This window comes from Asterias rubens, chromosome 1, assembly GCF_902459465.1.
Source record: "Asterias rubens chromosome 1, eAstRub1.3, whole genome shotgun sequence".
NCBI classification, from domain to species: domain Eukaryota; kingdom Metazoa; phylum Echinodermata; class Asteroidea; order Forcipulatida; family Asteriidae; genus Asterias; species Asterias rubens.
In genome coordinates, this window is record NC_047062.1 from 26,458,055 (window position 1) to 26,482,042 (window position 23,988).

At 37.8% G+C, this 23,988-nt stretch overlaps 1 protein-coding gene across 3 annotated transcripts in view; it reads right to left on the reverse strand.

Moving 5' to 3' along the window:
• Window positions 1-23,988, reverse strand: part of LOC117296879 (pleckstrin homology domain-containing family H member 1-like) — a 92,428-nt gene that overhangs the window by 43,802 nt on the left and 24,638 nt on the right. For all 3 annotated transcript variants that reach the window (XM_033779997.1, XM_033779989.1, XM_033779980.1), the window contains exons 4-5: window positions 15,929-16,084; window positions 8,351-8,434 (exon numbers count right to left, since the gene is read on the reverse strand). In XM_033779997.1, coding sequence (XP_033635888.1) covers window positions 8,351-8,434; window positions 15,929-16,084 — 240 coding nt within the window. The remainder of the gene's footprint in view (window positions 1-8,350; window positions 8,435-15,928; window positions 16,085-23,988) is intronic.

A 23,988-nucleotide genomic window follows, 5' to 3' on the forward strand; every position in this document is an offset into this window, starting at 1 on the left:
TTTACTGTATTTGTTAAATTGTTATTGTTTTACCCACGAGCATGTTTCATGGATGCACGCATAACAAGTTTATTATTAAAGTTATTAGTTTTAGGCTGCAAATGTACCAAAGAATAGATAAATAAAATAATGTAAACAAAAATCATAGGGCCTTTAAGCGGGCCCTGGGCTCCTGTGTCTTATTAGACTTAAATTGTAGCTTCATGCTACATAGACTACATTAATTTTGTCCCACTAATTTTCCAAAAAATCCTGCATTTGCTTCAAAAAAACTAGTTAGGTTTTTTAAGGCACATGCTTAATTTGAATTAAATTAAACTCACATTGGTAATGAAGTCACATTTTTCAGCACAGATCTACAACAGTGTTAAATGCACAAGAGTTTTGTGTTTTTTGTGGTGTTTTTTTTTTCTTCAAATTAGCTGCAACCTCAGTGACACATGGTAATACCTATAGACTGTGCAAGTCTAGGGGCAACAGAGCGAGAAAACACGAGCAACGAGTTTAAACAGGAAGCTGACGCTTAAATGACCAATGAAAAGGCTTTTCACCCCGCGCGAACAAAACAAGCGTCTGCGTAAGTTTCGTGATCGAAGATGGGCACAAATTCTTAATTTTTTTCAAGTAACTTGACCTGAGGTTAAGTTTTAATATCGGTTTTTGTTGAATTTATTTGTACTTTTATATATTTTGTTAACTAGTACTACATCTTCAACAACAAATGTAATTTTTATGGTCATGAGGTACGTTAAACTAAAATAATGGACGAAAAAAAATCTCCCCAACGTAAAACTCCATAAGGTTGGGACCACAATGGTCCCGGAAGTTCAAATACGCGCGAGACTTGCACAGTCTATTGAAGCTTCCAAATCCATCCTACCACAGTTTGGCCTTCCTGAACTCTGCCACTAGATCCATCTAGTATTGTTGAAACAGACCTCGAAGGCCAAAGGATGGATAAAATAATATCAGGTAGCAGCTCATCCGATGGATTAACCCATGGACTATAACAAAACAAGTAGTTTCTACCAATCAAAAACAGACAAAAACCAAGGTAATATGGAACCATGCTTTATAGAAAAATAAAACATTTGAACAAATTACCTGTATTGGCCTTGAAATAATAATTTCATGCCAACTCATGAATAAGTTACAGTCCTTGGATTTCTTTGTCTAAAGACCAAACTGAATCCTTCAAAATACTCAAATGTTAGGACTTGACGAAGATTGATATGGCCCAATGATGCAATCATTATTTGGCCCTGTAGTACCATATCCTACAAAATCAGGCAATTTCCTCTACCTTTAAACCATCTAGAACAAACAATCAAACAAACAATCAAACAAACAATCAAACAAACACCCCAACAAACAAACAAACAAACAACCATACAAACAAACAGCCCAACAAACACCCAAAATAAACAAACAAATACAATTGAATCCATAGTCTAGACATGAACCAAATGGAAGACAAAATGTCGTTGTTTTCCTGGAAACAGTAAGTGTAATTGGCAGAGTTCAGTACACTGCAGGGATATAATCATCTTGGCCCTCAACCATCCCACACTCTCCCAGGCCAGTTGACACAGAGGCTGAGAGTGATTTTCACTGCCCCTGAGTAGAGAGAGAGCCTTATTGTCCCGGGACATAGGGCAGCACATTGTAATCAAGTGTATGCTTGCTTAGTCTTGATAGATGCTGATATGGAAATACAAAGTGACCATTATACAATGACAGGCTTTCCTGCCTGATATCCAGTCCAAGGAGAAACTCCTAATTGTTGAAAAAGAAAAAGAAATCTGGATAAAAGACTTCCGGTTCAGTAACCTGGTCTAGAACTAATTGAACCATAGAGTTGAACCAAGGCTCCTTTATTGAACCATGTACATGTACATGTAGAGAACCATGACTGAACTCTGTGATGATGCTACTTCCAGTTCTAAAGTACAAAGACTCCTGATGTACAAATGTTCCATCTCGATACATGATAATACATGTTATTAACATTGGGCATTAATGTGGGTTTCAGCTCTTTTTTCCCACCTACATGCAAAAGATTGGGGGTTTTTTTTTTTGGGGGGGGGGGGTGGGGGGTAATGTACCTGATCACAGCTGGGTGAAATATGAAACAATTTTACATGGTTTAAAGGGTTTTGATAACTTTTGTAGATCAAGTTTTTGGCCATGACATGAATCCCTACTCACTGTGAATGAAGATGTATGTAATATAATTTACCTGTTTCAGCTTCAATAGTCATCAAGTTTTGGAGAAACAGAAGGAAAAATAACAGAGCAATGTTTTCAGGAGAGTCGCGTAAACCTGTTGTACATGCAAAAATAACTTTTGTCTCTGGAGACAAAAACTATTTTCCTGATATTGTTTTACTCATTTCTCAAAAACTATAGATTAGCTTCTCAGCAGGTAATATTTTAAAAGGGAAGCTTTCAACCATTGTTATCTTTGAACCAAGTAATTTTAATGTAAATTGGTGGACATTGTTTTTTGTGTCGTACCAAAAGTACCCAAACCTTTAAAGGTATGAATGATACAAGATTGGCATTGACTGGAAAAATCAACTGACTGGTTTTAAATCTGGAACCGATTGTGTTGAGGATTATTACCATCTGTGCATGAAGATTTTCCCACGGATCTCAAATCAAATAAAAGAAGGCTAACAAAATCTCTGAAAAAAATTCAAAGTTGTTGATGTTTTCTCTTAATAAAGACCCAAGGTTAGTTGACTGGTGTACTTTAAAAGGATTACCATGAATGTACACTGCCTGCAATCAATGATCATATTGTGAAATATCTTTAAAGGGAAGGTGTATGTCAGTTACGTTTCTCAGATTGTGTATTCTTAAAGATAAGGATTATTCGCTCTGGATTTTCGGCGATAATTCAAAAAAGTGACCACCTTTTAAAATAAGATTTTCACATGTTAGTTATGTTGTATACATCTACATTTACATGTATTGTAGGATTAAAACAATTAAACAATTCCAAAAACCAAAGGTATACTGATACCATGCCTTTAACTGATGCCTTCAATTTATCGCAAGTTGTGTAAATTAACAAACAAGTCTGCATTAAACTGTGCAAGTCTTGTGTGTCATGTCACATTTAAAGACACTGGACACTATTGGTGATTGTCAAAGACCAGTCTTCTCACTTGGTGTATCTCAACATATGCATAAAATAACAAACCTGTAAACATTTTGGCTCAAGTGGTCGTCGAAGTTGCGAGATAATAATGAAAGAAAAACACCTTGGTCACACGAAGTTGTGTGCTTTTAGATGCTTGATTTCGTGACCTCAAATTCTAAATCTGAGGTCTCGAAATCAAAATCGTGGAGAAATACTTCTTTCTCAAAAACTACGTCACTTCAGAGGGAGCCATTACTCACAACGTTTTATACTATCAACCTCTCCCCATTACTCGTTACCAAGTGAGGTTTTATGCTTATAATTATTTTAAAGAATTACCAATAGTCTCCACTGCCTTTAAAGTGTGTAATTTGGTTCCTTTACATCTTGAGCTAACAGTGAAAACTCAAAGTTCCCAGATCAGTGTGTAGTTTGGAGAAATGAGTCAAACAATGTCTTGAAAATACATTCTACATGTGAGACAGAAATTATTTTTGTGACTTGTTTTACTAATTTCTCAAAAACCACAGCACCTCAGTAAGTATTATTTTAAGGGAAGCTTTCTACCATCATTATCATCAAACCCTGTAAGTTTAATGTAAATCTGTGGACGTTGTGTCCTACAAAAAGTACCCAGACCCTTTAAGTACAGGCGAGACTCGCAGTGAATAGGAAGATTATGTTTTCTCTTTGGTCAATCACTTTTTCTGAAAAAATTTCTTGATGTTTTTATTACGTCATTGTCTTGATGTCATTTGGTATTAAATTAAATTATTATTATTTTTTGTTTCCAGAATTGGATGTTCTTAATTTATTTACAAATTACTTTGAATGAGTTTGAAATGACAAACAAAATAAGCATCAGTCATCATGCAAAATCAGGGCACATTGAAAGATGAAATTACTCACCATCTCCTCCAAAATGATTAGTGAAATATTTATTTGCTAACCCCAAATATTGCCCATCACAGAGAGCTATATCTGTGTCATATCCTTGGGTGTTAAAGGCAGTCAGAGACAATATGCAATGTTACAATGACAACCTCTCAGCCTTCTGTAAGAGATATTGTCTCCCTGCGTTCAATCCTGGATCTTATGACCGTGGTGTTCCAATACCACGCTACTGCTGTCTCTCTGACTCATTGTCCGCAAGGGTTGGATGCATTACATGTTCATCAGTATCAGCTCAAATCAAGAGAAATATGTGTTATACAAAAAGGCTAGATCTAAAGATGTCATGATAAAGCTGGAGTGCTTGCTGCTTGCGGAAAATGCCGGTGGCTGAGATCCTTTGTTAAACTTTCAGCTGTCTGTGTCTTGGTCCCAGATTGTAAGATGCAACAACAATGTAGCAGGCTTAGAATATAGAGTAGGGTCCATTGAATACTTTCTCAGTGGGATACAACAGGGGTATAGTCTGCAGTGTGTTTGACCCTACTTTGATTTTTAAGCTCTGATCGTGGTATACCTTGACTCTGAAAGGAATATTTTATATTTCAGTCCAGAAAGCAGATGAAAGATTAGATTTTAAAAGAAGTTTACAGGATGAACAGTATTGTTCAAGGCAATAACTTATATCAAGTTACATCTTTTTATCATCAATGATTAAGGTTATCAAACCTTTATCTCAAATAAAGTAAGAGTCTTAGTATATAAATCAGTCTAGTTGGTATTGCACTGCTCTCGAATCCCACCCGAGTAATATGCCTGTGACTTTGTTCACAGAACCCGGGGGAAGTACAGAGTACACAGTGCTAACACACTAAGGTGTATATTAAGGGTAAAGCCAACATGAATATAATCAGACATTACATAAACCTTTGTCAATGGTCTACATTTATCTTCTTAAAACTTGTTACGTAAAAAGAGACTGTTTGTTGACTAGATTTATTTTCAAAGTATAGTTCAGTGCATGCTAAGTCTTGACAGGATTGTGCACACCTCTCACACAATTGTAGAATTTGGGCGCCTTCAATTTTGTTTCCTTCACACACAAAAAAATACAAGGTTCTCAAAAGGTTCTCCGGGATGTTAAAAATATGCTTGAGAATTACACTGTCTATTTCAAAGAAACCTCCACAAGACCACAAGGCTTGTATCTCAAGAGTTCTTACTGGACTTGAAGACAGGGACACAACTATTTTTTCAATTTGTTCAGCTTTAAGAAGGAGCTGTTTAAATCATTCATATTGTAAATGTTTGTTTCAAAAGAGAGACTTTAGAACCATAGGGGGCAGTATTGTCATTACTCAATGTTGATTGAGTTCTAACGATGCAGCAACCATGAACCAAGCTTTGCATAAGTCTCCAATAGGAGACTTCTGAGACGCTGGCAGCAGCAGACATAACGGTCCTTTTTTGTGCATGCTCAGTATTGCACGCGTATGTCTGAGCACCCCTACTGTGAAAAAGGACCGTCTAAAAGTCTCCCTTTGTTGGGGGAACCTTTGGACTGCTACTCTTCCTTGGTTGTTAATTTCACAGGCCCTGGTGTTAGACATGACTGGACTCAGGCATGTAAGCCCTAGTGATACCTCCACCTCTACAATCCATCCCATACCACTTTGCTTGGGTAGACGTAACCATCCCAAACATTGTCAACTCCAACTACATGTTTGTGTAATTCTGTTAGCTTGAGGACTGCACTTATATAAACTGATTATGCTTTATAGGGATCAGGCGTACAACCACGATCAGAGTGTCCAACACTTTGGGTGTTCAGTTACCATTATTTTATTAGATTTCATGAAAGGAAGTATCCTCCAGAGCAAAACATTTAGGGAGCAAGGTTTTAGCCAAATAGGGTGTCCAAATTTGCTGGGCAATTTAAACTGGGTGTCCAAATTGTTAACTTCACAATCCATTTAGATGTAAATGACAGCTAAAACAGGGTGTCAAAATTTAAAACAGGGTGTCCAAAAGACACACATACACCCCTCTTGCTGACACTGCACTGTAAACAATGTATTAAGACAGTTAAAAAAAAAAAAATTACGAAACACATTTTCCCTCTTTCCATTTCTTTCATCCCATGCCTCTTTCCATTTCTTTTCATCCCATGGATACCATTTTACTTTTATAGACCAACTCATCCGATCCAAGGCAACGTGTTCCTTTAAACCATTGAAATTGTGGCAAACCATGTCCTTTTCTGCCTTTTCAACACAGCAGTAATTTACCAATGCCCGATCTTTACAAAGCATTTTGTTTTCTGGGTTGTGCATCAGAGCCATGCAGTTAAAGAGCCGTCATCCTGTGATAAATATAGACTTGACGTTCTCAAATACCAACCACATGCCAAAAATAAAATAGTCTATTGATGTGCATTATTGTATTAGACACTTCCTTCACTATGGTAATACAGGTCTATATATGTACGTAAATCCTGTTCATTCAACACTAGATAGGCTCATCTTCATGGTATGGGAAGTGGAAACTGTACGCACATTAAAGGGCGACTTGAACACCCAGCAGGGTGGATATGTGCGCATTACAAGTCTTATTATTATTATTTGTACCATCTCTATAAGTTTTGAGTGAATGAAGAGGAATGAAGAGTTGCTTTCACTTTTCTCATATGCGACATTCAACTTTCTAATTCCAAATGAACTTTTGTACTTTCTATGGCACTGTTTTGAAGATAAAGAGAGGAAATCAGCTGATCGGCTGAAAATTGCATGCCTGTCATGTTTTAACGATTTGAAGTATGATTTTGTGGGGGGGGGGGGGGGGGGGTAAACGAAAAAAAGAGTTGGATTTGACATAGACTGGTCCCTTGTCTTTATGTGTAGGGATAAAGACTAGCACTGGGGTCGATTACACACTGGGTATCTTAATCGCCAAGCAAAGTGTGATATCACAATGAGAATGAGAATGTGTACAAACAGTATACAAACATTAAGTGGGTCAAAGGTACAACTGGTAGTAGGTAACCTGCAGGTTCTAGAGGCTGGAATCTTGTATAATTCACATGCCTCACAGTGTGACGTCAGATGTTCAGGCTAGATTTAAAGCCATGACCTCCAGGTTACAGTCACTGCTGCTCTACCTACGGCTTTCAGTTCCACATTTACAGTGTACCTTAAACTTGGCGTCCTTTCATCTTTCTCCAAGGCTTGAGTTTCAAGAAATTAGCTGAAAGACCTTGAGGGGCGTATGTAGCTACAAACATTCAATGGATTGCGGATATCTTAATAAAGGACCTGAAAACTTCTTCTTCTTCTATCTGGCTTATCACATACCTGTAGGGCTTATTTGGTTAATTCACATCCAACAACCAATCATATACGCGTCAATAACAGGATGAACGAGGAAACAATGAAGCAATGTTCAGTTTTAGATAAAAATTCCCCAATTGGGAAACCCACATTATCAAGCAGGGACTGAAAACCAAATCCACATGCTATGCTCCAACCTGAGACCGGAACCAAACCAGGGTTCACAGAAGTGAAAAGCTGGCAGAAAAGAAAACAGCTAAAACTTTCTTCAAATGCTGAAGTTTACGGAGGGCTATAAGACCTCACAAGCAGTGTTACAAACATCTCTATAAAAATGTAAGACGGCTGGACTTTGATGGCACATATCAAGATAGATTGTGGTCATGACAGTCATGGTAAGGGAATAATTGTCTCAGAGAAGTTTGAGGACTTTAGGCTAAGTCAAAATGCATCTGCCAAAGATTTAACACACACCATGCTGCACCTAGTATGTGGATCTTCCCTACAAAATCAGATAGTCTCAGGCCTGCAATTTCACGGAGGGAATAGAGGCCATGGCCTCTTGCCCCTGGTCTTGGTCTTGGCCTTGGTGCCCCTTCAAAAGTTTCACATAGACTTTAAGATTTTCCAATGGAAGTGCACTTTTCAAAATGAAAATGGCCTTGCCCTCTCAAAGATGAAATTCCAGGCCTGCAGTCTCCATCAATAATCCATGTTGAAAACTTCTCTTCAATTTCTCCCTTCCTCAAGAGCTTATGTGTTCAGCATACAGTGAGCAACCAACCTTGGATTTGGACCTTATCATTTTTATGACTGATTAATTGAGTGATGTGCCAGCGAATTGTGAAGCAAATTGAACATGTTATATTCTACCTCATGTACACATTCTAATGAAGCATAAACCAGTGTTACTTGAATCAACACAACAATATGAGTTACTGACATCAACAAACACGACTGAAGTCTGCACCGTTTCTTTCTTTACCTGAATCACAGTGGACGCAACCCACTCCTTAATCTGTGCTATCTTGGTGTCCACCAGTCGGCTGTCTTCTTTCCGTAATTCATGCTGTAAAGAAAAGTAAACAAGTGAAAGCTGTAAATAACTATAACAAGGACTGTATTCAACATTTCTGAGAAATAATGGTCTAGTTGGGTTGCGGGTTTGAACCCCACCCGAGTAATATGCCTGTGATCGGGAAAGTACTGAGTATACAGTACGTGCTAACACACATCGTTGTATATGGATAAAAACCAAAATGAATATTTGTTATCCTCGATGCTTTTTTTTACTGCCTGTTGAGACATGACATTTTGTTCTTGTACGCACACAAAGCAAATTACTTCCAAGAGCTTGTCTCGAAATTCTCAAGGAAATCTCAGCTAGACCCCTGTATACAGGTCCTGCGGCTCAGAACTTCACTGTACTAGAAGTATTTCATACATGACCAAAAGTATTTCATTTTTTATTTGTCGAAATTTGAGGAGGCGATTCAAACAAATGAAAATTTCAGAATACATAAGAAAAACTTTAAAAGAATGTTTCTAAAAACATAAGGGACTAGGGTTATATGCATAATTTCTTCCCATTATACATGGGGGGGGGGGTTTGAAGTTAAACCAAACTTATGACTTCTGTTAAACCATTTCTACTGATTCCAATCAAATAATAAGCCAATCTGTAAAACAAAAGATGCAAATGTTAACACACTTTCACGGCCTAAAAGAAAAACTCCACTAGACCACATGCTCTGAAGCTTCAAACTTTCACCACGATGGACTGTGAACATTTATTACAATGTTTTGTTAAAATATTATCTTTCATACAAGGGTAAGCTTTACTTTTGCAATAATTGAAAAGTCAGATCTCAAAATATTTGCATCTGAAGCACGTATTTTATTAAATCTGCTAGACACTTGAGTAAGCCCAGGGGGAATACCGTTTTTAACTTGGTGAAAAACTAGAAAGCTTTCGCAGATGTGATTTGGTTTTAATCAGGCCATCATCAAAAATGCATAAACTCCACTAACTACCTAGACCTACATTCTGCTGATAATGCAAGCCATGTGAATCTGAGAAAACAGCACACACAGACAGTACTGCCCTCGAGAACTTCAAAATGATATATCAACTGCACATCTCTACATTCATGTGTTTAAGTGCAGAGCAATATAGGTGTCAAAAGCAATTACAAAATTATTAAGGGCTGTAAAATTATACATGGGGGGGGGGTTTCCCAGCTAGGCAGCCAGAGATAGAAGAAGAAAAAAAAAAACATCTATAAATGACAAGCTTGATTTACATCGAAAAAATTATCACAGATACTTTGACTTTGAAGTTGGTTGTATACATATTTTAGATATTGGTGTAAAATGCATGCCTAAGAGACATACACAATTTGCAATTTATGTTATTATAGGTAGACGTAGCTGGAAAGTCAGGACAGTGACAGGTTTCATAAGACACCTATTCCCTTCAGGGTATCAGTGTCTGGTGATCTCAAATTATTGCAGATAAATAAAGATCATTTATTAACCCAATTCACCTGACGTCATCATCAGAATAATCTTGGATGTGCCATACTGGTGGGCAATGTCACTGTGCGTTATTCAGTGAAGTGCGCATTTTAGGCGACGCTGCATTTACAAGTAAACCTATTGACCACCAAAATGGTGAGCTGGCACAGTAGCCGCGTGTGACGTGCGTGATAGGGGTCAATAGGTGAGCTGGCACAGTAGCCGCGAGTGACGTGCGTGCAAGGGGTCAATAGAGAGATTCAACCTCTTCCACTGTCTTAAAACAGCCAGGCTAAGTATCATCATCATAGGGCTGCTTAGAGATGAGTACTGAATTAGCGATTATTGAAAAGACTCTTTCAATCTGAAAGCTAAGAGAATGATTATCCTATGTATAAGTGTGCTGTAATTCCACTGTAAGCCATTCCCACTTCACACAAACTTGATTCTATAATTCCATATCAAAAAGAAATGCATTGGGCATCTATCCAAATTGCCCTTCAAATAACTTGGGGAAGTCTAATGATTTTGTCGGTTTGTTAGGGAATGCGCACATGTGACATTGGGACTAATATACCAACACTAAACAGGGCAAACTTCATACTGTGTACCAATCCTCTCGAGATCCAAATTGAGGAATATAATGTGTGGCATGTTGCACGTTTATGATACATAAGCCCCTCTGTACGTGTTGTAGAGTACCTACGTAAGCTCATTGTATTATGATACAGCAGACATACATACGTACATCATCTACATCAATATGTCCATACACAGTGCATGCACATTATTCAAATCTGTGCACATAATGTAGAGCCTATACTATACATAACATGTGGAAATTACTGACAGAAGTGATGCATGGCATGGGATTTGTTACACATGAGAGTACGTGAGTAGTTTTTGAAAGGGCAGGGGCACCAAGGCATTTTCTCCTTTGTAAAGGGCACCTCTAAGTCTAAGAGGAAACTGTAAATTTTTACTGCAGAGCATGTCAAGGGGCACCAAGGCAATTACCAGGGCCCAATTTCATAAAGCTGTTAAGCAGATAATACTGCTTGACAAACGTCTTTGAAAAATTGAGTCCGGCACAAACCAACAATGCAAACTTAATGTAATTTGGACTGTTAACTGGTTCTGCTAAGCAATATGATTCAGTGTTTAGCAAGTTTTTGTGCTTACAGACACTATTAAATTTTGGCACAGGCCTTAGGATGCCACCCTTATAAGCAGTGGACACTATTAGTAATTACTCAAAATAATTATAAGCATAAAATCTTACTTGGTAATTTGTGAGCTGTTAATAGTATAAAACATTGTGAGATACGGGTCCCTCTGAAGTAACATAGTTTACGAGAAAGAGGCAAATTCTCACTAAAATATTTAAATTTGATTTTGAGACCTGAAAATTAGATTTTGAGGTCTCCAAATCAAGCATCTGAAAGCACACAACTTGTGCCACCAGATATTTTTTCTTCCATTATTCTCTTGCAACTTCGATTATCAATATCAATTAGCTCAAATTTTCACAGGTTTGTTTTTTTATGCATTGTTGAGATACACCAAGTGAGAAGACTTGTCTTTGATAATTACCAATAGTGTCCAGCGTATTTAATGGTGTGCACTAAATTGCATGTTTGACAGGTTCACATCATGAGAACAACGGGAGTGTAATAATCCAATAAACTGCCAATCCTTTTAACGTGTCCCTTGGTGTACAGTGTATGTACATGTACTGTACATAATGTAAGTGACAAGTAGTAAGAATAGACCCACTGTCATGGTGAGGGTATAAAGCGTGTTTTAGTGGAGTACTACGTGAGTTTATAATGCCTCATTTGTTCATCAAGGAAGGAGTCACATATCCTACACATGTCAGAGCAGCTGCTACACTTGGCTTTCACCTCTCAGCAGGCCAAGCAAATTATCCCCCTGTCCCAAGAGATGAACGAGAGAGAGACGGGAACGAGAGAGAGAGAGAGTGGGTACATGTACGTGGGAACACACGAACAGGAAAGATGATCAGACTGTATATCAGGCAGACAACCATTTACAAAACAATGACACCCCCCCCCCCCTCAAAATGGACAAAAAAAGGGTTTTCTAGCTTGTAAATACTGTCATTTTCTACATGCTGAAGTGGAAGACAAACAAAGTACACTGTACATGCAATGTACAATGACCCAAAGTTTCCTAAATGCCTTTTGGCAAAGAAAGCCAATTTTATGCAGATTGATTCCTCACACAGGACCTCATGTCAAATGGTATCGGAATAATTCAGATCTGCAGTACCTGTAATTGTATTCTTACGTTTTTCTTTGTTCTCGTTGGTGGTGAGCTGTGCCTTATAAATCCTCAGTATTATGTACAATATTATTATTATTAATATTAATATAATGATTATTGTTACTAATGTTTTAAGAAATACTGTATGTTTTACATTGTGAATTTTACAGTGCTAACAAAATTGTCAATAATGAACACAACAACCGAAAATTTTCCACGAATTTGATTTCGAGACCTCAGATTTAAAATTTGAGGTCTCGAAATCAAGCATCTGAAAGCACACAACTTCGTGTGAGCATGGTGCGACAAGGTTTTTTTTTTCTTTCATTAATATCTCGCAACTTCGACGACCGATTGAGCTCAAATTTTCACATGTTTGCTATTTTATGCATATGTTGAGTTGAAGACTAGTCTTTGACAATACCAATAGTGTCCAGTGTCTTTAAACATAATAGTGTTTTACAAACAAAATTGTTTACTTGACAGTTCCAGGTATTTCTCTTACTTTCTCCAAGAAAAACAAAAATGACAAAACAACCAGGATGCTAAAAAAGACGACAATTAAAAGTGTCGGTTTTCTATGAAGACAGAATTGTTTGCTAAAGAATTCATCTGCATTCTGCTGAAAAACACTGAAAGAACTGCTTATTTTATGAATTTATTTGAAGAAAAAAAAGGTTCCCATTCTAAAAATGTTTAATTTTTCCTTAAACACCTAAGCTACATGTAACCCTAGAGAGGATCCAAGGAACTAGGTAAGCACCCAGGGGGCCAATATAAAAGTACACATCAGTCACCTTCTCACCAATTAAAACTGACTATGTGGTTTCTAAACTGATTCAATGAAACCAAAGATGCCTCTGTGTCATCACACAGAGGCATCCAGTCTTGCTAACCCCAGGATCTTGTTAGTGAGAGGTCATAAGATCGCCAGACAGTTTTGATTTGATAACGCAAGTTCAAACCAATCTCATCAGAGCGGCAGGACTGTGCCCCTTGGCGTGGACTCCTGGAGAAAGACTAGAGTCTTTCCAGAGTCGTTCCATCCCGATGGACTAAACAAAGAAAATGATCTATGTTTGGGTTCCATGGTGTGGGCGTAGGGCAATAGGTAGGGTAAATGTAGTTGTCAAAATAAGTAGATACCTTCACTGCATGCTTGGAACAGAATCTTATAAGTTGTGAAAACAAATTATGTTTATATAGACCCTGCAGGCCTGTATGTACATGTAGTCTTGGTGCAAGACGTTCTCGTTTACCTTTCACGCACAGGGCGGCCAACCCGCTCAATCAACTCACCAATGGCGCCCGCCACGACCGCCAGTTACCTTACTTGTACATGTAGCCCATGAACGCAGCAGGGGTGGTTCATGGGCTAAGTCAGTTGAGTGTATATTGGCGGTCGTAGTGGGCGCCATTGGTGAGTTGAATGAGTGGGTCGGCCGCGCTTTGCGTGAAAGGTAAACGAGAAGATCTTGCACCAAGAATAGCCTGTATGCCTCATTTTTGAAAGGGCATGGGCACTGAGGTATTTTCTCCTTGGTGAAGGGCACCCTATACATGTATATGAGCAAATTGTCATTTCTTTACTGGAGCATTTCAAATGTCACCAAGGCAATGACCAGGGGGCATGGAGGCAATTGCTCTGTTGTCTCCGAGAAGTATCAGGCCTGCCCCGTCAGATTTAGTGTTTACAAAAGGGGAATGCGCACCTTTTTGGGATGTCATAGGCTATCTTCTCAGATCAGGACTCGAACACTGGGGGGGGGGGTATCAACAAGACCACATGGCTTGTAGCTCAGATTTTCTACTGCTAACCAGAATTCTTTGTACAAGATCAGAATCAAATTGAGAAAAGACCAGAATCAAAAAGAAGAAGGCAGTTTTAACATTAAAAATATTTATATTCAAAAATAAGATAAGAGTTCTCTTTTTGTCTTTTGGGGTTACAAATTAAACTTTGATACTCAGCAGAGTTAAAACATATTTTCCACAAGGCTCAAACTCACCATTTGAATTGTTATTATTATTTTTTGTAAAAGTATTTAATTGAATAATAGAAGGACTTGTTCGGCTGTGAGCTTTCTGGCCTGATGCTCAATGCCAGGCTTTTGGGCCTTTTAAATTTCAAACCCTGCATAGTAATTTAAAAATGTTTAAGTCACAATTAAAGTTAACAGCTTATAAACATTTTTTAGATGTGCCCCATTCATCATACCAAATGTTGGAAATTAGAAATGTTCATAAAGTGTAAGTTTTTTTTCTTCCATTGAACTGTTCACAATTTGTGCCTGCAGGGAGTCCAGGTGTGGCAGTTTCAACTTTCCGCCGTGTTCAGTTTTCCGAATGACCAAATACGGTAACATTACGTCATGCGATGCCTGCGCACAGCAAGCGAAAGTAGTCCATTTTTAGTGCTGTACTTTGTCATCCGTTACCCTCCGGTAGCTGTCATGGCGGCGTCCACGAGTACAACGAGCGGCAAACGCGTGGATCGTATGAGAGAATTTATATTTTTAAATGAGAAATGGGGTTAGTTTTTTATACAAGCAGAGTGTGACCTGCTTAAAGTTGTACGCATGAATACGTGTAAAGATGGGGCAAGAGAATATGTGACTAAACAGAAAAGAATCGTAATAGAAACAATTTGGGGTCACTGAGAGAACTACAGTACTCGTCAGGGTACTCGCGGCGGTATTTTTGTCTCACCATGGATGGCTACCTCCATGGTCTGACTACGTCACCCGGAAAACTGAGCACGCCGGAAAGCTAAAACCGTTCGAATAACGTGCTGAAATGTCCGGCTACGTCACCCAGAAAACTGAACACGGCGGAAGACTGAAACTGCCACACCGGCTCTGTGGTTCTTTTGCAAAGCAGTACAATACTGTAAATACTGAGGTGTGCATGTACAGTGTATTAATTTATTTATAATCCGATGACAGCATTTTCTTGCAAGTCACTGACAAGAAATCTGCCTACTGCCCAAACCAATCCATCATGGGAAAGTTTTTCCCAACATGAATGACCACAAGATCTCAGAGTCTCTAGCTCATGGTTGTCACCTGATGATGAAGGGCTAATCTAGAGCGACAGTTTGATTTCAGTGTTGATTTGGGGAGGGGGGGGGGGGTAGATTCTGTAAAGCAAAGCAGTGAGACTGGGAGAAGAGAAGGCTGTGGCCCACAAGGTCAGGAGCAAAGTGGTGATGGATTTAATGGCTAGGACATGACTTTGACCTGATTTTGTTTGTTTAAAAAGTTGGTATGAAATTGGTTGGACGTTTACAGGTCAAATTGACCAGCTGATTTGGTGTACACATGTAGAATTAACTAAATGTGAATTTCTTGATTCTTATTTGGGGTTTGATTCTGATTTGGGGCAGTTTGCTCACTGTTCGCATGTGTTCACATTGCCGATGTGTGACAGTACTGATATTTCATTTTGTCCCAAGTTCAGCACAGAATATATTCAACAGAAAGAGAGACTCCAACAGAAGGAAAAACACAAAACATCAGTATATTTAGACCAATTCGCAAAAACACATCCAAAATATTTTATTCTACGTTTTGTTTACTCGTTTCGGGTGTCCTTTTTTGTTATTCCCTTGGAGGATTCTTCCATAATCAAATTTTGGATGTATCCAAACTGGATAGTCTTCTCACCAGGCCCTATTGATTCTGCATCAATAGCATCAGGCAAGGGAAACCCACAAAATAACCCAATAGAGTCTTGACTGAAGTCTATGTATGGAGCTCACCTGTTCAGCCAGCTGCATCTCCAGGTGTTGTATAACATCCTCCTTCTCTTGACAGGCAGCTTCAAGAGCCTGGATCCTCTTTGTTGTACCCTGGCTGCGTTCGCTCTCCCCTGACCCTCGTCTTGTCATTGTCAACTTCTCTGTCAGGTCCTTCACCTGTGGGAGGATAGGAGCAGTGGATGCAATGGGTGAGTCATATTATATCTGATCACACAATCAGGTCTTGGACTTTGAAGTCAGTTAACACATAGACTGCTATGGTTAATATTGTTGTGAAATTATACATAGTTCAATAGAATAATAGCTTTATCAATGTTTAGTTTTTAATCGGGTCAGGTCTGTGTAATTACTTGTTACATGTGCATGGCTACTCATTGACACATGGTTTGACAGACATTTGAGAGGCCGATCCACAGACACAAAACTCAGTTTCATTTTGTGTACAAAACAAATTAAGTCCAAAGCAATTTATAAATGCCTCATTGTAAAATCTGAAATACTGTTCCCATTGCAATTATGTGTGTGAACAATGTAAGCATGAAATGTATGCTACTTTGCATTGACAAACCCTGAACTCCGCTGCCTTGTTTCAACACAATATTAAGCAAACAATTTAAGTAATTCCCCAGCTACTTGTCCTTGTACCTACTCAACCTGGCAGGAGGACAAATTGATTGATTGATTGATTGATTGATTGATTGATTGACTGATTGGATCAATAAATGACTGACTGGTAAGTTGACTGACTGATCTAATGACCCAGAACCTTCCAGAAGACCATGTCCCACATACACGTAGCCTATGACTAATTGAATAATTGCAAAGTTGATTTCAAACTGACAGAATGATGATTTGAACAATTTGTATGACAAATCAATTATCTTCCCTGAGGGTAAATTTACCTTGATGCTATGCACATAATGGGACTCTTAAGGAGCGAGGTTAAGTCTACACCACTCATGGCAATGGCCATTTAGCTGTGTCTGCAAAGTGGACATGACAGATGTCCACAATCAATTCAGATAATTTCTGAAACTCAAGTCTCCAATGCCACAATAAACCTTGTGAGTCTGCGAATATTAAAGAGCTTACTCCACTTAATGAACACGCAAGGCCTATTGCTCCAACGATATGAAATTTTTCAAATTTTCTGTCAACATTATAATACTTGATTTGTAAATATTTACAATAAATATTCACAAATTTCATGACCAAGTTAGGGCAATATGTACACGTATATTCTATTTCGCACAAGGTACTTACCAAACAAATTTGCAATGTTCTCATTTACATGTATTGTAGATGTATGTAAAACTTTTGGCTATTTATTAGCCCATTGAAATAGTTGCCAGCAAGGTGAGGTTTATTAAGCATCAGAATGTACATAGTACATAATAAAACATGAACTCCTCACATGTTGGTTTTAATACTGAAAAAATTAAAAAAGAAGTCCCACTTGGGTGAAAATTTCCCCAAGTTTTAGAAAATTAAAGGATTGAAATGAAAGTCCCTTTAATCAATGTTGTATTGAACATGTACTCTCCCTTTAACTTAATAATGGTATACGCTTATCATTAAGGAAGGAAAGGAATTTCCTCCTACATTACGGTTGATATATAACAACAAACTGTACTTCTGTTTTCAAACAAAGACAGTTATGTAATAAAGAAAAACCTTCAAAAGAAATAAAATGTGAATGTAGGAGACAGCATGAAAATGCATGTGCAGGGCTTGAGATGTACACAGAAGCTACCCTATGTCTTTATTTCCCCTTCAAACGTGTCCCATATCAGACACCAACATTGTTAAAAAACAACAAAAACCAAAGGAAACTGCCTTGAAAACAAAAACAAGTGTTTGATCCAGTGTTATTTCGATTTTCAATTGCACAAAAGCCACATAAAGGGGAAATAGTTGATCTGCCAAGAATTTGGATGCCTTAGACAGTCTGATTGTCTATTTCAAACTTATACATGTAATGTACCTTTATACAGTCACAGATATGATGATGCCACTGTTGCTGTGAAGCAAAATCATGGTAGGCATATAATACTTGTTAAGTTGTTTCTAATGGATTTGTTTTAATGTGACAATGGATCGGCTGCATATTGTGCCACAGAACCTTGTAAATCATTACACTGCGCTTTAAAGGGAAGGTACGCGATTGGTAATTGTCAAAGACCAGTGTTCTCACTTGGTGTATCTCAACATACACATAAACTAAGAAAAACCTGTGAAAATTTGAGCTGAATTGGTCATCAGAGTTGGGATAAAATGATGAAAGAAAAAACACCCTCGTTGGAAAAATTTGTGTGCTTTCAGATATGAATAAAAGTCTTTGAATATTAATAGTGAGAAATTATCTTTGTTTTTTTAAATACGTTACTTCAGAGAGGGAGTCATTTCCAACAATGTTTTATACTATCAATAGCTCTCCAATACTAGTTACCAGGTCGGTTTTTAACCATAAATTTGTTTTGAGTAATCACCAAGCGTGTACCTTCCCTTTAAAGGAATAGGTCTCATACTTCAAATCGTAGCTCAACATACCTTGCAGGAAATAATAACGAGCACTTTGATACACCCCTTAAGTGTGTGATAACGCCCCTTACGGGTGTGATATAACCTACTATTGTTATTGTTATCAACCTGGATTACCTTAGATCCTTTTAAAATAAAATAAAAGGTTTCTCTACAAAGTGACAAGCAAAGAGTTCCTCAGGATGTCTGTTAACTGTCACCATATTTTACAGATCTCAAAACTTCATCATCAAAGGCACACAATCTACATCGACTTGGTAAAACCACTGGACCTAATTCATCAAGCCATTAAGCGGAAAATAACACTTAAACTTATTTCACAGAGTAAAAAAGTAACAGGACAGCAGCTGCAACTTATCCAGTACAGTAACCTGGTAGCCATGCTTTTGGTAATCAGCAAACTTGTTATGCTCAGCAAGCTAATTTCTAGAACCTTATTTCTTCTTGCAAAATACATTATGCAGTATAAGATGTAAATATTTTGTTACTTGTACAAATTTGCAAGTTAAAAAAAAAAACAGTAGCCCCAAATCCATCAAAATCCAACTGCATGTTTTTTTTTTTTTTATTCTGTTGGACTGAGGACTGCACTGGTAAACTGGTTTTGCTTTAGGCCTTCATGTATCCACATTTACAACAATTCAATCAATGTTCTTGGAAATAAAATGATATGAAGGAATCTAGGTTATTAATCTGTCAGCTGAAGAAGATGCTTGGTGACAGCTCAAAATGGCGCTATGACTGTGGTGGTACAGCATTTGGGCTAATTTTTGCACACATCATTCGGGATCACATCGTAATTACCACTGCAGTAATGATGGTATTTAGTGCTGCTACCAAGAAACATTAGGCACTAATTAAGTCTCACCATTTCATAATCACAGTGATGGTTTTAATTGATGTCTGTATGGTCATGACAGTTATATGCAAATCTGTAATTACCTTGGGTGGTCTAATCACCCCGGTAAACATAGAACAAAAAACTACTAATCAATTTTAAGAGTCAATCTTTCACACAAACCTTTTTCCCTCACCTCTCACCATTAGTCATTTAGTCAGACCTTTAAGTGTTTGTTTTGTGATTAATGATTCAGATTGTATTAGGTATTAATTAGACCACAAGGGAAGATGCAGAAACATTTGCTGCTTTATAGGAATGTCTATAGAGGATGTGACCTCTGACGTCACACGAAAACCATAACATGATTCGCGCGCATACCGCCGGGCAAAACCTTTGTGTTTTGGCAGCCAGCTAGAAAGTGTACGCAATCTTACTATGACTACGCAACTCAGTGCCCGGCGAAACATGACGTATATAGTATTTTGTCAACAGAGGGCGGTTTGAATGTAAACATAGGTCACATCGTCTATAGCCTCTCTTGGGTCTCCTATTGACTTGTGAAAGAAATACTAATGGGCATCTGTGACAAAGAAGTTGGAAGTCCTTTGAAAGCAGAATGTCATTGTTTTGCTCTTAATAATATCATGTACATGTACAATGTATGTATACTATGTACATGATTTAAGCTGGGTTGCGATTACATTATCTGGAGCATTCATACCAAGGTTGGTTTTACTTTGGTTTTAAACTCTATCAATCGCTGGGTCAACATTTACCAAGAGAAGGGTTCCAATGGGTCACAACCACACATCTTGATCAGCCGTCCTGGACTCAACGAGTCCAAAACATCTAATAATTCTAAACTGGATTGCTTGAGGATGCAGCCCAAGAAAGGGTGTTTTTATTCACTACCTTATGGAGACCGAGGACAAAACACCACAGGAAATGACTCCATAGGGGAAGTCTAAAGACTGGGGTAATTCACAAGGAATTCTGTGTACAAAGTATATGGGACAAAGGAAAGAACAAAAGGTGTCTCTGCAGGGATGACAAAAATAGAATGTGTGTACAAGAAAAAACATTTTATTAAATTAAATTCACATATTTTGGGGGGTAGTTTCTTCATTAATTTTGTAAGGTTGTTTCACTACACACTCAATTATCCATATTTGTTACTTCTGCTCTTGCAACAATCCCATCAACAAAACCAGTCTACATCACTTTGTTAGTTTAGTTCAAATAAAACTAGAGCTGATGATGATCTATTTCATATTCCGTTTCCAATTTCTAAGCGATACATAACAGCTTCCAGAATACAAAGAAAGTCATTGCTTCCCCCAGAAACCTATTCTGGAATTCTTGAGGCATTACTAAAGAGTGTAAAAACATTCATTTCTGATCAAAAAACAAACACGGTTTCAAACCAAACTTAAACAATAACCATGGCGACTCGCCCGTCATTTCCCATGGAGGATGAAAAGTGGCAAGTTGCACAGATACAGTGAAGGGTTCATTTTGAGTTCATCCGTCAACCACTGTGTTAATATTGGCTGTCTTTATGAGTGTGACAGGTTCTTCAAATCTGATACAGGAGAAAAGTAAACACCTCACAAATTCCTCTTCAAAATGCAATTTTGATGCTTTGACATTTTTTTTAAAGCACCAGGGAAACATACATTGTCATGTCTACTGTCAAGATGCAAAAAAATGGCTTGATGTAACTATTTCAAGAATGAGGTTCAAAAAAGATAATAACAATTTCTGGTTCAATTGTTTTGTAGTTAAGTATCTTCATACATGTAGGTGCAAGACAGGGAGGATGAACAAAAAGACTGCAGGATGCTAGCTGCCTTTTAGAGCAATATAATATACAATGTACATGATACTGCATTTCCATGCAATTTTAGTGATTTGTACTCAATACAAGAAAGGGGGATGGGTCATTTTATCTTACTCTGTTTTGTTTTGTTTTTGTGTTGTCTGTCTTTATTTCTTTCCCCTCCTTTGGGGCATGGGATGAGGTCGGGAGACTGAATGTGAATGGGGTGACAGGAGTTGCATGTAGGCCCGCATTCCTCAAGGTATTTTGTAAAAATTGCATAATGCACCATTTGCACAGTTCCTATCCAAGCTTCTACACAGCTCAGCATAATGTTGGTTTTTCCTGTATTTATATAACAATTTCTACTGTGTCTAAATTGTTGATAATCAATACAACAAATTCTCGTGACAATCTGAAAATGTTTAAAACATATTTTGCACCATCTGTAATTCATAATGCAAAGATGTCTATACACCCTTCATTATGACACTATCACTAATGAATTAGAAAATTCAGTTACTTCTGTTCTAATAACGATCATATTTTGATTGATGAACACCCAAGGTGCATTGGTCATCTTCATCAGCCCCCCCCCCCTCCTCCTCAACCCCAAGCAATAATTGAAGTCTGGAAACTGACAGATGAGCTGCAAACTGTGAGGAAATGAAACAGACCAGCAGCACTTAATTTCTTCATTTACAGAGAGGTGTAATAAATAGTGTTTCCTTGAATGTATACAGATGACTCATGTGGCTCTTATGTCATGGGTCTCATTGCATCATTGACATCTCACTGTGTACAGAATCAATCCTCCATTCGCCTGCTTGAATTACGCTACCAATAGCTGATGATATAGATACACCATGACTACTGTCAGATACACCTTCATCACCACACAGTGTTTATTAATCCAATTAAAGTTTAACATTAGACAACTGAAATTATATGGTTGCAATAATCAGAAGGCTTGGCCGCAACTTTGACACAAACTAACGATTTGCCCCCAGACCTAAGCCAATTATTTGGGGATTTGATGTCCATACAAACAAGGGAAACATTATGGTGTGTCTTGTTCAGCATAGTTGATTGGATTTTACAGAGTGAAATTCCCAGATTGGCGGAAGGGTGTTAATTCTTGTAAGATTGGCTCTGAATAACAACATGACTAATGGTTCAGCATTAATTAAAATGACTGATGTCACAGCTTTAAATCAATACATCTGTGGGTGGCACATGTACAATGTATTCTTGAATGGTTACAAATTGCAAACAGTCATACAGATGTCCACAAGCTCTTGAGAAAACAATGGGATTTTGGTCAATACAATGTCTTTCTGTAGATCACCAGTGGCCAAATGCCAGCTGTGTTTTGTAAACACCTTATATCTAGGTACTTTTTGTTGGACTTTTTGTTGGACAAAAAATCACAATGTCCACAGATTTACATTAAACTCACATAGTTTGAAGATAATGATAGTAAAAGGCTTCCCTGCAAACATTACTTACTGAGGTGCTGTAGTTTTTGAGAAATGAGTAAAACAATGACATGAAAATAATTGTCATCTCAAAAATATTAGCATGTAAAAACGTATTTTCATGACATTGTTTTACTCATTTCTCAAAAACTACAGCACCTCAGCAACTAATATTTTAAGATATCTATCATTATCTTTAAACAGTGAAAGTTTAATGTAAATCCGTGGACATTGTGTTTTGTCATACAAAAAGTACCCAAATCCTTTAAAATTGGTCAAAATTGTTTCCAAGAAGTGGTCAGACTGGTTTAGTTCAAGCTTCTCAAGCTATGTCTGTGCGAGCTACTGTCTGTATGATGGCTTCTAAATGCTGCAAGGAAACCTTATAATTGGTATGAACAGAGTGCAAAAGCTGGCAGACTATGATAAGCCATTCTTCTGGCTTATTAGTAAAGAGAAAACCTTAGGGCAAACTACCATCACTTTGGAATGGTTCCCGAGGCAAGGACAGGAACTGTACAAGCTTAATAGCACTACAAAAGGGTTAATACTATTTTCTGTCAAATCCAAAAGTCACAAAAGGCAAATGTCATTAAGTTTTAGCGTCAATCTTGGAATCCTTTGTAATGCGTGTACACAACTGCACTTTTTAATGCCGCAACAGAGGTACATTGTGGTGTGAGTTTGCTTTCTTTAGGGAACACACCAATAACAGGATGGTTAATTCAGCAATAAAAAGACTCGATGCAAAAATAGTGCTGAATGTTGGATGAACCACTCCTGCCTAAATAAAAATTGACAATCTGCAAGCTCACTGATCATAGAGTTCATCCTGTACAATCCTTGGCACATCTGAAATACTGTCACAACGAGGAAGTTAGCATTTTGAAACCCTGCAAATAAGTGTTACTTATTTTGATTGCCACAATTGTAAATTGTAATTAGCCAGTAATCTGTAAACAGGCTCACCATCCCATTTTCAAGATTTCCCTCTAAAATGTGACCAAATTTATAATATTCTCAAAGGTTGGTTTGGCTGGTGTTTATTTAAAAAACAATTATGTATTGTGCCATTGGAAACGGCATTCCACTTTTACAAATGAGGTTCAAGGAACAAGATTCTTCAATGTCTACCTCCTTACGATAAGTAAAGATTTAGTGTCTAAAAACAGAAAATAATCTCTAGATTACAACCAATAGACCGTGCAAGCCTCTCACCTATTCGCACATTGGGACCACTTTGGTCCCACATTGCTTTAAAGACAGTGGACGACACTATTGGTAATTGTCAAAGACCAGTCTTCTCACTTATATCAACATATGCATAAAATAACAAACCTGTGAAAATTTGAGCTCGATTGGTCGTCGGAGTTGCGAGATA